General features: G+C 34.9%; 1 protein-coding gene across 1 annotated transcript in view; it reads right to left on the minus strand.

The window, feature by feature from the left end:
- Positions 1 to 6,494: 6,494 nt before the first annotated feature.
- Positions 6,495 to 14,401, minus strand: part of CNTN6 (contactin 6) — a 310,426-nt gene continuing 302,519 nt past the window's right edge. Inside the window, 4 exon segments of the mRNA XM_070455653.1 lie at positions 6,495 to 8,383; positions 8,385 to 8,452; positions 9,288 to 9,456; positions 10,229 to 10,341. Coding sequence (XP_070311754.1) covers positions 8,345 to 8,383; positions 8,385 to 8,452; positions 9,288 to 9,456; positions 10,229 to 10,341 — 389 coding nt within the window. The 3' untranslated portion in view covers positions 6,495 to 8,344.

Consider the following 14,401-nt stretch of genomic DNA (forward strand, 5'->3'; position numbering starts at 1 on the left):
TATATGTCTCAGGGAACTCAAACAGGGTCTTTATATCAAACCTAAAGGGGTGGGATGGGAGGGAATGGGAGGGAGGATCAAGAGGGAGGGGACATATATATACTTCTGGTTGATTCATGTTCACAGAAAACAACAAAATTCTGTAAAGCAATTATCCTTCAAATAAAAAATAAATTTTTAAAAATTTAAAATATTTTTATACAGTCAGGGCTACATCAGTTACATGTCTTGCCAAATCACAATAATTTAACACAGAGGGCTTACTGAAAGAAGACATTCTTAAGGTAAACTTTTCCACTTTTTTAGAAGTGGTGATCTGAGTCTATTGAGCAATCTATGTTCGATTTATACATAATTTATACAGAGAAATGTATGCTTCCTTTTGATTGTTTATTCATTCAGAAACTTTTTTTTTTAAAGTAACTCCTGGAGTTTAGACATTTCCCTTGACATGCTGGTTGTAGGAGGAATAAGAAGGTAACATCCAACACTTCTGTGACTCATTTTCTAAGACAGAGAAATAAGAAATAATATAATCTGGTATAATATAATGAAATATAATCCATACTTACCATATAGTATAATTGGCCTTCCCTATCTGTAGGTTCCACATCCATGGGTGTGTGTGCCATGTGTGTTCATTTGCTCAGTCATGTCCAATTCTTTGCGTCACCACAGACTGTAGCCCACCGGGCTCCTCTGTCCATGGAGTTTTCCAGGCAAGGTTACTGAAGTGGGTTGCCATTTCCTCCTCCAGATCATCTTCCTGACCAGGGATTGAACCCACATCTCTTGGGTCTCCTGCACTGGCAGGTGGATTCTTTGCCACTGCATCACCTGGGAAGCCCACATCCATGGACATGGAGGGCCAGTTCTAAAGAACTTGAGTGTTTGTGGGTTTTGACATCCGAAGGGCATCCTAGAACCAAACAATCCTTCATTAATACTGAGAGATGACTCTACTATAATGTAACATAAAATATCACCTAATAACATCACCCAACATAACATGATGTAATGTAATCAAAACCACTACAAGTTTTCTGAGAAGGATATCAATTTCAGATACACAAATCTAGTATCTCAATTCTTATCAACAGATATCAAGTAATATTAATTTCTACCCTGTCTGTTGACAATGGCTTATAGGTTCTTCAAATCTTCTTAACTAGTTACAACTCATATTTCTGCCCACATCTAACTTGAAATGATAAATGAGTCCAAACATTTCTGAAAATAGCTTGAGCGATGTCCATTTATTTAAGAGATTTTTTAAAGAAACTTCTAAGGGCTGCACTCCCTTAAGAATTTAAAAGGGTAAAAATAGCTTTGTATGAGTTTGCAAGTCTAAAGATAATAATTTAGGATGACAGCACTTTCACTTTTAAATAGATAAGGAAAATGATCTGATTTAGAAAGCCAGTAATATATTCAATTATTCTTTGCTGTCAATAAAAATAGGCTGGAATTTATCTGCTCAGAGTTGGTTTAGGAGATTTTATAACTACTGCACTTAAAGGTAATAAAAATTGGCCACACCCATTATTGTTACTATCAGAAGCCCTGGAGAATATACTTGAACTTTATGAGTAAATATCAGGAACAAATTCTTTTGTTATGACATTTACTTCACAAGCTGGCAACTCAATCACAAATAGATGTAGATTACCTTATGTTTGAAATAAAATTACCTTGTCCATGCAGGCTATTGGGCTTCCCTTATTGCTCAGTTAGTAAAGAATCCGTCTGCAATGCAGGAGACCCGGGCTCAATCCCTGGGTCAGGGAAGTCGGCTGGAGAAGGGATAGGCTACCCACTCCAATATTCTTGTGCTCCCCTTGTGGCTCAGCTGGTAAGGAATCTGCCTGCAGTCTGGGATACCTGGGTTTGATCCCTGGGTTGGGAAGATCCTCTGTACCCACTCTAGTATTTGGGCCTGGAGAATTCACAAAGAGTTGGCCATGACTGAGCAATTTTCACTTTCACTTTTCACTCTTCACAGGCTATTATGAATGCACCTAAAATTTAAGTATTACCTTTCATATTTCTGAATTGCTGTTTTCCCCCAGGCATGGATCTGGACTCAGTCACAAGTGCATGCTTTTTTGAAGTGTCATTGCAAAAAGTCATTATATTTCTTGAAAAAAAATCTTAAACAAATTATTAGAACTTATGAAGTGCTGTTATTTTCAAAGTCATTTATGAACATTAATTAATCGGTGTCCAGGACAGATATCTACCAAATATAGCATTTAGTACCAGGAATAACATGACAAACTTGCAAAGATTTGAGCTTAGCATACTGCCTAGTCTTTGGCAGGGATGGGGAGCAAAACACTTTATTACGTCAAGACTTATTTTCTCTCTCATTGAGCTGCAACTTACTACTCTTATTTAGAGTCATCACATTTACTTCTCTTCTGAATTTACCTTATATCTCCCAAGATATGCCTTACCAGACTAAAAACTATGTTTTGAAAAATAGGAAAGCAGTCTGACATTTCTAATATGTTCTCAAAAACTACTATATTCCCAAAATTTTACTTTATTATATTTCTTTCAAGAATATGTTATTTACCCACAAAAATCTGAAGTTCATTTTAGCATATTATTTTAGTCAGACTTATACAAGAAAAATACTTATTTTCCTGAGGAAGCTAAGAAAAAACAAATCTCCCTGACAGTTGGCTGTTTAATTCAGTCCAGAAAGCAAACTACATGTTTCAGGCATCATTCATTCTCTCTGTCGAGGACTATACCAAGAACTATGAAGTACAAAACTATTAAAAATAATGAGGGAAACAACTTTGCCTGTTTGTAAAAATTATGTTACTGTGTCAAGACATTAGAGAAATAGCTATTGTTTATAAATTCATAAAGAAAATGAATTCTAGTATGGAAAATTAGAAACATATAGTCAACAAGTGTTAAGACAAAAAAACAATACAGGATTTTGATATTTTTTGTTGTTAATTCTTTCAATAACTTGTTTTTAAAGGCGGACCAGATTTCCTAGACCTGTAATTGCACTTATATATATATATATATAAACAATAATTCCATAGAACTCAGAACATTGATGTTCAAGGAATACAGATAAAGATCTTCGCACACAATCTTTGGTCAATGGACCAAGTTAAACTTAATTTGATGGTAGTGAGATAAAAGAAATATAAATATTTTAAAAAGATATAATGAACACCCATGATTTTCAGATTTTGGTTTTCTCAGAACATGTCTTAAATAACAATAATAATGAATTCATTCATATAAAGTAAACTATTCCTGTGCCAAATAAGATATTTTGAAATGAAACACATAAAGCAAACTAGTATTCATACTCAAGTTCATTTCATAAGAGTGAATATTTCATCACAAAATGCCCAAAACATAATAATCTCCCAAATATTTCATAGATTCAGTTTAGTTCAGTTCAGTCACTCAGTCTTGTCTGACTGTTTGCAAGCCCATGGACCACAGCACACCAGGCCTCCCTGTCCATCACCAACTCACAGAGCTTACTCAAACTCATGTCCTTTCAGTTGGTGATGCCATCCAACCATCTTATCCTCTGTCATCCCCTTCTCTTCCTGCCTTCGATCTTTCCCAGCATCGGGGTCATTTCCAATGAGTCAGTTCTTCACATCAGGTGGCGAAGTATTGCACTTTCAGCTTCAGCATTAGTCCTACCAATGAATATTCAGGACTGATTTCCCGTAGGATGGACTGGTTGGATCTCCTTGCAGTCCAAGGGACTCTCAAGAGTCTTCTCCAACATCACAGTTCAAGAGCATCAATTCTTCTGCGCTCAACTTTCTTTATAGTCCAGCTCTCACATCCATACATGATTACTGGAAAAACCATAGCTTTGACTAGATGGACCTTTGTTGGCAAAGTAATGTCTCTGCTTTTTAAGATGCTGCTAGGTTGGTCATAGCTTTTCTTCCAAGGAAGAAGCATCTTTTAATTTCATGGCTGCAGTCACCATCTGCAGTGATTTTGGAGTCTCAAAAAATAAAGTCTCTCACTGTTTCCGTTGTTTGTCTATCTATTTGCCATTAAAATCCCACTACACTGTCTGAATTTTTCTTTTTTCACTGAGTAGTGAAAACTACATCATAGTCTTGCACTTGGGAACCAATGAAATACTCCAGAAATCCTCAGGTGAGTATGAAGTTGAGCCAGAACTTCTCTCTTTTAAAAAATTTTTTTTAAAGTTTATTGTCTTTTAGTTAAAAAATTGAAGTATATTTGATTTACAATGTAGTGTTAATATCTGCTATAAAGTGATTCAGTTATACATATACTGATATATACATTCTTTCTTGAAATACTGTTTCTATCATGATTTATCATAGGGTATTGACCGTAGTGTTTTGTGCTTTTCAGTAGGACATTGTTGTTTATCCATTCTATATATAAAGCCTTACTTCTCAAAACCCCAAACTTTCATTCCATCTCTCCACCAACCCCCTCTTCCTTGGCAACCACCATTGTGTTCTCTATGTCCATGATTCTTTTTCTGTTTCATAGACAAATTTCACTTGTGTCATATTTTAGATTCAACATAAGTTGTTGTTCAGTCACTAAGTTGTGTCCGACTCTTTGTGACTCCATGGACTGCAGCACACCAGGCTCTCCTATCCTCCATGTCTTCTGAAATTTGTTTAAAATCCGTTGAGTCGGTGATGATATCAAACATTATTTTTTCTTTCTCTTTCTGTCTTAACTTCACTTAGTATGATAACCTCTGGTTGCATCCAGGTTGCTGCAAATTGCATTATTTCATTATTTTTTATGGTTGTAATATTCCGTTGTACCACAGCTAATTTATCCATTCACCTGTCAATGGACATTTGGGTTGTTTGCATATCTTGACATTGTAAATAGTGCTGCTATGAACATAGGGGTATATGTATCTTTTTGTATTAAAGTTTTGTTAGGTTATATGCCCAGGAGTAAGATTGCTGGATAATATAGTAATTCTATTTTTAGTCTTCTGAGGAACTTCCATACTGTTCTCCATAGTGGCTGTATCAATATACATTCCCACCAGCAGGGTAAGATTCCCTTTTCCCCACATCTTCTCCAGCACTTGTTTTTGTAGACTTTTTAGTGATGGCCATTCAATGTGAGGTGGTACTTATTGTAGTTTTGATTTGCATTTCCCTAATAAAAAGTGATGTTGAGCATCTTTTCATGTTCCTATTGGCCATCTGTATTTCTTCTTTGGAGAAATGTATAGGTTTTCTGCCCATTTTTCCATTGGGTTATTTGCTGCTCATGAGTTGTATGAGTTGTTTGTATATTCTGGAAATTGAGTCTTTGTCAGTCATGTAGTTTGCAAATTTTGTTTTTCTTATTCTCTAGGTTGCCTTTTCATTTTGCTTATGGTTTCCTTTGCTATTCAAATGCTTTTAAGTTTGCCTAGGTCAAGATGGACCAGAACTTCTAAGGGTTCTTTGCTATTTGGAAAAATATTCAATTTACCCATTTTTTTGAAATGTCCAATTAAGAAAGCTCAACACAATTGTTTAGGCTAATGAAAATATGGGGGAGGGGAAGAGTGAAAAGCTTTGCAACATGTTGTGTGTGTTATGGTTGTTAAAACCTATTTTGTACTAAAAATGATACCACTCTGCAGCTTGATATAGAATTTTAAAGGAACTTGGTGATCATGCAATCCCAATATCTCATTTTACAGATGAATAAACTGAGGATGGTGTCTCCGTAAATTCATTTCAAAAGTTTTGGGGATTAGAACTTAATTATTTAAAATAATTAAAAGGGTACTATGATGGTTAATTTTATGTGTCAGTGTGACTGGGCCAGAAGGTGCCCAAATAATCTTTGTGTATTTGTGAGGGTGTTTCCACATTTGAGTCTGTAGATTGAGTGAATCAGGTAACCTTTTTCAATTTGGAAAAGTCTCATCCAATTCATTAAAAGCAGAAAAGAAATAGAAAAAAGTAGGAACATTTGGAAATAACTTACCATGTTCTTAATAGTGTATAGCAAAAAATAAGAAAGTAGAAGTATAGAAATGACTTACCATGTTCACAACAGTGTATAACAGTACACACAGTCAGTAAAGGGAGCCACTGGAAATCCTTCCTAAATGTCAAAGGAGCATATATATCACAAAGAATATTTTTCTTGAATGGACTGATGGAACCACAGCTGGTTTCATTCTTTAGCACCATTTCGTGTCGAGTAGGTGAATTACTCATTTTTCTTAAAGCTGCTTTAGATTTTGACATACATACAGATTGAATCTGTTTTCATAGTCTATTGAACACTTAAATTAGTAACTTATTTTGCTGGGGGTTTAGTTCATAGTAGCAGATGACAGCAGCTCTGTTTGTTAACAACTTACAGTGTTTCATGCAGCATACTCAACACTTGTGTACGTTATGTCCTTTAACCCTCATAATAGTAATGGGAATGATAAAAGATATATCCAACAGCACACTAAGAGTAGAGATTCAAATCAATCTAATCAAAACTTGCACTGTTTAATATTAATGCCAAATTATATTCTGAAAAATGTAGTATGGATGGATGACAATATAAATGATATATTACATATTGAATAATACAAACATTTAATACTCCCATGATTATGAATTAAAATACACCTGCAAATCTATGTGTTGTTGATAAGAACTGACTTAGCTTTTGGGTTTATACTCAAATGCATCTAGTTCTCTTAATCAGCAAAAATGAAAATCTCATAATATATTTCATGCTCATTATGACTGTATCTCAGTCTCTATATGGGAACCAGGACACGAATCTTGTCTCTAACCAAGGTGAGAAAACCATTAAGACCATGTGCCATCACTGGTATGTGATCAATACAAATGTGTGTTGTTCAGGCAGCTGTGACTGTGCCAAATGATATTTTCAGTTGCTTGTTTATTTTGTTCCATCAAAGCACAGTCAGATCTTAAGGTGCAGGGATAATAAGGTTCATTGATTTTATTGCATGCTTGACATACTCCAGCAAGGAGCAAGTTCTGAACTGTGGAAAGGCACTGCCCATCTGCTGTTGATCGGGTATTTTAAACAGTTCTAAAATATTTTGGAAATGAAAATGACAAAATCCAACTTTGGGGATTGTGTGCTTTGAAAATTGTGAGGAGAATTTGTATATTTTCAATGTAATTGAGATGTTGTACCATGTTAAGAAGGCAAAAAATAGTGTGTCCATTCCTTAGCTCCCCAGGACACCAAACCTAATTGACTGATAGCTAGAGCAGGCTGACAGCAAGACAAACCCCTCAAGGCTGTTTGTGAAGGAAATAGATGACTGCTTAGAAAGGCAGAGGTGTTCTCATTAACCTTTCCTCCTTCTATACTGCTGTCTTCAGACTGTACGATCCCAGGAATTGAGACCACTGACTTTAACCAGGTACATCCAAGAGAAAGTCAACCCACAGGAATCTTTCTAAAGCTTGGACAGTATAAAATTATATTTATAGTTTCAGAGAACATTGGCAAAAAAAAAATTGACCAAAATGTCAACAACTTTAAGTAATTCTGTTTCTGGATTTATTTATCGTATAAAAATAAGGCCACACACATTGCTAAGAATTTGTAATAATTACCTGAGAACTGTTCATGCACCCTCTTCCTTGGGATAATTCAGAATTGATTTTAAAATTAAACTTTGCTATGAGCAATTGCTTACTGGAGCCATTAGATTATTTTTGTTGGATACTTTTTCCCTACTTTTATTTTTCTTGCCAGAAAGCACTTTTTCTGCCATTTTTATTACTGAACCTGATACAAAAGAGAGTTGAGAATAACATCAAGTATATAGTCATGCTACTGGGTGCAAATATTTCTGTCCCAAGTTGATTCAGAGATAAAAGGACATCATGCTTTACAATAGTTGACATTTTTAAAGAATCTCTAGTATAAACAAACAATTATATTATATTTCCAAAACTAGGGTCAGATTTTAAGTTACTGAACTAAATTGATTGGAGCATATAAAATATGGACATCTTAGCTATGGAAAATGCAATTTCTTTCATATTGACCATCACCTTCAAGAGATTTATATATACTCTCCATAGAAGTCACTTAAAAGCCACAGCAGTGACAACTCCATGCATTAATTTGGCACCTTCTGAATATGTGTAATCATGTGTTAACACTAAAATTCCAAAGTGTTTAAAATTTCTTTATTTAATGTACCGTAGATATTTACAAGATTTTAATAATATACATTTTTTCTTTCCAAACAAGTCTGCTTTTGAATGTTATCTTGTCATGGGGGCTGGAGAACATTTTTACAGAATAATTTGCTTTTTAAAAAACTGAAAGATTTCTGGTTTTATTCTTCATATAAGTGGCTGAATAGCAAAACAACAAAAAATTGTGACGACAACTGACAGGAAATGGACGCTAGGTTCTAAGACTGAAATTCCTCTGGAACTCAAACCTGCAAAACATAAAAATGAGAAAAAGTAAAATCATTTGTTATATTAATTCTTCATGAACCAAACACATACTGTTATTTCTCTTTTAATGCCACATTTATTATACTTGTTTCACTTACATTGTGTTTAATTTTAGGAAGTGTTTTTAACCCTCTGATTTAGGATATCTGTTTTAAATATAAAAATAAAAAAGAAAAATGCCTAAAATTGGCCAAGTCTGACTAAAGGGCAGAATAGGATTGGCCACCATGTAGTGGCTGTTGAGTTATACTCAGTCACAGCTTCAGATACATAAGTGAGTGATTCTTCTAAAGCAGAATTAATAAATTATTATTATATACTAAATCTGACTGATTGGTGTTGCCTGCTTAGGACCTCATGTTGAGAGGATTTGAAAGCACTAACTCAGCTCAGTATGAATGCCATAATCGATTAGTGATGTCTGCCATGAAAATGGCAATGGAGATGTACCTATGTGTACTTCACACTTGTTCTCCCTGCTCTGAGAAGCTTGCAGGTACCCTTGGAAAAACTTTCACATTTTGTGCCAACAGGATAAAGCATATACATACCATGACAGTTGTGAAGGTTTTTTTTTTTTTTGAGTTTTAAATGAGGAAACATAAAACTACCTGTCATATGTAAGCATGTTGTAAATTTGAGGGATTAAAGAAAATTGACTCATCACCTCTTGCTCACAATTGAAATATGAAAAAAAATAGACCTTTTTTTCCAGCCAATATTTAAACAAAAATTGGAAAGATTCATAGAGCCCAGATTTCATGCTGGAAGCTGTCTTTATTCAAAATCCACAACAGCAATGGTGATTCAACTTACTTGACATTTTTGGAATCCTAATTTCCTCACTGCTGCTTCCATCCCCACCATCACTAACTGTTCTTATTTCAATCAAGTAGTCCTCTTCAAAGGGAACCAGAAGCTCAGCAGATGTGTTGTTTGTTTCCAAAATATGAGTTTTACTCTGTCTGTTTTGCCGGTACAGAATCTGAATAAAATGGTGAATTATGTTAAATGGACATGTAGCTTCTTGAAGGTGCAGAAACTCTTACAGAACACAAGCACTGTGAGCCTTATACATGCTGAGGTCCTTGGATGGAAATATCTGGTCTACACTTTTTCTTTAAATTTGGTTGTTAAGAAAAAATATTTCCTTTTGGCCAATGCTTCTAAAATCAGTATAGATTTATCTCTATTAATTAAATAGCTTGAGGCCATTATCTCTGGAGCTTGCAGTGGAAAGTTACTGATTAGTTTGGACCCATTTCAAGTGTCTGGATACTATATGCATTTGTCAGCAGATGATGTTCTTTACCACTGATGGAAATGGTTTTTCTTGATATTTGATGATTGGATTGGATTTCTTTGTTGGATTACTTTTATATCGCTGATAGATGATATCCTTCTGTAGCCTAAGTTCTAGAAATTCTATTTGAATATACTTTTTGATCTCATTCTCATCTCACATTTTTAATATTTAAATACACAATCATATTTTTTAAATACAGTTTAGTCACTTGAAGAAGAAATTGTTGCATACTGTAAAGATTTATTTGTTAATGCTTCATGCACATTACTGACCTCACAGTATAAAATTTACCATGAAGAACTTAAAAGCGGTAATGCTAAATATTTTCAAAGCATCAGAACAAATATTCCTATATTTCCACATGCATAAAATTTGTTTCTTGTTTGGTTCTAACATTTATCATTACTTAGGAAGCTAAGTGATCTGTTTAAAGGAAAAACAGAATACTCACCTTGTAGCCTAACACTTCAGACTCATTCTCCATAGTTTTTACATGCTCCCAGTTTAGGCATAACTTAGAGTTTGTCAACTTCCAGGCAATGTTAGCTGGTGGTTGGCTTGGAGCTTCAAAAAGATAATAAAAGATTCAAATGAATATTTATTAGCTCATGATTACTGTATGACCCAACAACACGAAAAGGAAAAATAAGTCCTGGATAATTAGCATAAAAGGAGGTAAAATGTTTCTAGTGCCATTTCAAATATTATATTAATTCTAATCAGAGGAAGTAAATTCATTCAAATTCAGGTCATTTGGAAATGTTTTTGTGACAAACATGAATGAATAATGGTAGGCTGCATTTTCAGTATTAATTTAGTAATCACTTCTGTTGAATTTGTTTACTTTATTATATGTAAATAGATGGAAGGCTCCTTTATCTAATGTTTAATTTGCCCATCAATCAATGAGACTCTCAGACAAACTCAGCTTGCAAACTTTTTACATATATCAATACAGAGGTGTACATTCCTAGTGGTCCTTTACTTTTAATCTTGTATTAATTAGGACTCATTGACTATAAATAACACAACCAACTCAAGTTGTTTTAAACAAAGTATTAGCAATAGATTGTGAAGGATATAGGGGACTCTCTTGGAATTCATGGCAGAATGCAACAGAACCTCAGAGGAACAAAAAATGTCTGAAAGCCAAGAAGTTCCTCTCTCTACCTCTCACAGTTCTGTTTGCTGCATGCTCATCTTGCCATGGACCACCTCTTTGTTCAGTATATGCAGCAGAAATCAAGACTGCCTACCTCATCTGAGATTTGAAATCTCCTTTCTTGAGAGATAGTTCAAGCTAGAATCTACAGGTAAAAGCTAATGATTGGCTTAATTTGGCCATATTCTATTTTACCCTAATCCATTGTGGCTAGACAGTGAGAAAGACATATGACTCAACACAGATAGAACTAGTAGGAACCATGAAGAGGAAAATCGATTACAAACTGGGTGATCATCCCGAAAGGTGTCTACCCTGAATCCGAACTGTGGTTTTAGTTCCCCGAGATTAATGTTTTTTGGGAGAAGGAAGGTGTGAAGTTCAAGAAGACATATTTAGAATTAGCCTTCTAAAGTAATGGATCTCATCTAACTGGAAGATTTTACATACAAGAAAACTAGAGTCCAGGTTGAAAATCTGCTTCTTCAAAACCATATAGATAATGAGTGCTTGAGCCCAGTCAGCATCCTGGTTTCTTGACTTTTAATCTAGTTTTTTTTTTTTTTTCTCCTGCATGACAACATACTGCTTCTCAAAGATTTGAGTCCACATGATTATTTTTGAGATTTAAGAAACTGAAGAGATTAAAAATAATTCAGCTGGGTAGCAGAGGCAAAGATAGAACCCAGAAAGATGTTTTTGGCATCTTATTTGAATATGTGAGGCTGAGTGAGCATAATATTTAACTCATTATAACATTGATGGAAATGATTTCTTTTGGAGTTTTAACTCAATGGCTATTTAGTGTCTTATGTGCTGCTGGAGAAAATTAAAGGGTGTCACCCAACATTGCCTTATGATATATCTACTTGCCTTCTCTAAGCCCATGGGATGTCATACACCTAATCACTTATACCTCAACTGGCACACAGTAGAGAGATAAACGTTTCACCCATGCTCCCATGGGGCTTAGTTCATATATTTTATTATGAACTTATCCCACTGAATTATAGTTATTCATGCCTTGTGTTTCTTTAAATTTACTGAGAATGCATTACAGCCTCCAGCATAGTGCTTGGCATGTAGGCAGAGGCATATATATCATAGATGTTGAATAACTGGCTGTGTAATATATAGCTAAAGAGAGGTCCAATGTGATTTTCTCATGTCATGTAGATTACACACTGGACTGTGAGCAGACCGATAGGTGACACAATGTGGCAAATCTGTTCATTTTGCTCTCCTACAATTGAGGCTAATATTGACATGGTCAAACCTACAGAAATCCATATGAATTTATAAAATGAACATGCTAGGTGAATAAACCATGTCCTAGTACATTTCTTGACAATATAAACAAAATAATATTTAAAAGCCTGAGAGTTTTGCATGTAGTAAGAATTCAGTGAAGAGGAACTAAAGAGACTCGAGAAGGCAAAAGAAGGGAGTGAAAAAGTTGGCTTAAAGCTCAACATTCAGAAAACAAAGATCATGGCATCCGGTCCCATCACTTCATGGCAAATAGTTGGAGAAACAGTGAAAACAGTGGCAGACTTTATTTTTCTGGGCTCCAAAATCATTGTAGATGGTGACTGCAGCCATGAAATAAAAAGACGCTTACTCCTTGGAAGAAAAATTATGACCAACCTAGACAGCATATTAAAAAGCAGAGACATGACTTTGTCAACAAAGGTCCATCTAGTCAAGGATATGGTGTTTCCAGGAGTCATGTATGGATATGATAGTTGGACTATAAAGAAAGCTGAGCACCGAAGAATTAATACTTTTGAACTGTGGTGTTGGAGAAGACTCTTGAGAGTCTCTTGTACGGCAAGGAGATCCAACCAGTCCATCCTAAAGGAGCTCAGTCCTGAATATTCATTGGAAGGACTGATGTTGAAGCTGAAACCAATATTTTGGCCACCTGATATGAAGAGCTGACTCATTTGCAAAGACCCTGATGCTGGAAAAGATTGAGGGCAGGAGGAGAAGGGGACAACAGAGGGTGAGATGGTTGGATGGCATCGCCAAGGCAATGGACAGGGAAACCTGGCCTGCTGCAGTCCTTGGGGTCTCAAAGAGTCGGACACGACTGAGCGACTGAACTGAACTGAACTGATGACAATGATTACAGTTTTTAACTGTTTTCCCTCAACTTAATTCAAAGTGCCCTTTCTAATCTTTCTGTTATGAAAGAGGTAATATAAAAATTCTCACCAGATACTGCAATTTTAATATCTAGTATATTCTTTGGCACATTTCTTTTATCTCTGGTCTTTAAACAAAGTATTAACGTAACAACTTCTTATAATCAATACAGCAAAAAAGAAAATGCATGTTTTTGATATCACTGGCAGAAACAGATTCTGAGGTATTATCTATTGCTGTGCCTTTTCTATTTGTTTGCATGTTTAGATAAAAAGTACTCCTTTTATACTATGAATCCATTGATGATGCTTCAGATTGAGACAAAGAAGAAATTACTTCTATTAAGTATATGGGACCGATTGTGTCTCTGAGATTGGGATATTTGCATTTGTTTGTTTCCTCATCTACCATAACAGAAGTAAGGCATTTCATGGACATAAAATGAGAAACATTGTATCAGGAATGAATTCATGGAATGAATGGCTCATTGTGTGGGTTATTGGGAATGCTTTACCTTTCATCCTATCTGGAAGGTATAAAGAATTGGACTTTGAAGTCAGAGAAAACTGAATCTGTATACAATCTCTTCCGAGAGGCCTGGTTTTTCCAGTATTGGAATAAGACTAACATATTCTAGTTTATAAGAGTTTTAGCTTCCATGAAATAAAATGAGAAATGTTCCTCCCTTGCTTAGTGGTACATAATAAATTGCTCAGTAATTGTTAACTCTCTTTCCTGTAAGTATCCATTCTTCACTGTGGTATTATGACATAGTTTTTCAATGGTATTCAATGTGGATTGTTCCTAATAACACAATTCCAAAGTTTGCAAATGATTCATTTCTTAAATATAATTAGGGGTATTTTCAAGATTTTCCCTTCATAATTTTGTTCTTCCTTCAGTTTTTTATGTACTTTTTGAAAGGCAGAAAAAATGGTGAAGTCTTAGCTAATTATCTGGAAAATCCTCATAGTCCAGAGCTTTTCTTATTTTGTCCATGAGTATGACTTCAATGTCTATGCCTTTTGTCTAGTATTGAGTTGGGAAAAAAGTTTGTTATTTCTAAAAGGTGCTTCAGAAGGCGTTTAACAATTTTGATTTCATGAGTTTGTTGTATTTACCTAAACTGGACTGTTGTATTTACCTAAAATGACAAAATCGAAATTTCTATCACCTTGAAAAAACAAAATACTATCACATGGATAATATAAAACACATGCCATGTATGTTTATACCTAGTTGGTCAATGGTAAACTCAACAGCAAGCATTTTTCCAGTCTTTTGAAAGAATTTTGCAGGCAATTTCCAAAGACT

Source organism: Odocoileus virginianus, chromosome 26, assembly GCF_023699985.2.
Source record: "Odocoileus virginianus isolate 20LAN1187 ecotype Illinois chromosome 26, Ovbor_1.2, whole genome shotgun sequence".
Lineage (NCBI taxonomy): Eukaryota > Metazoa > Chordata > Mammalia > Artiodactyla > Cervidae > Odocoileus > Odocoileus virginianus.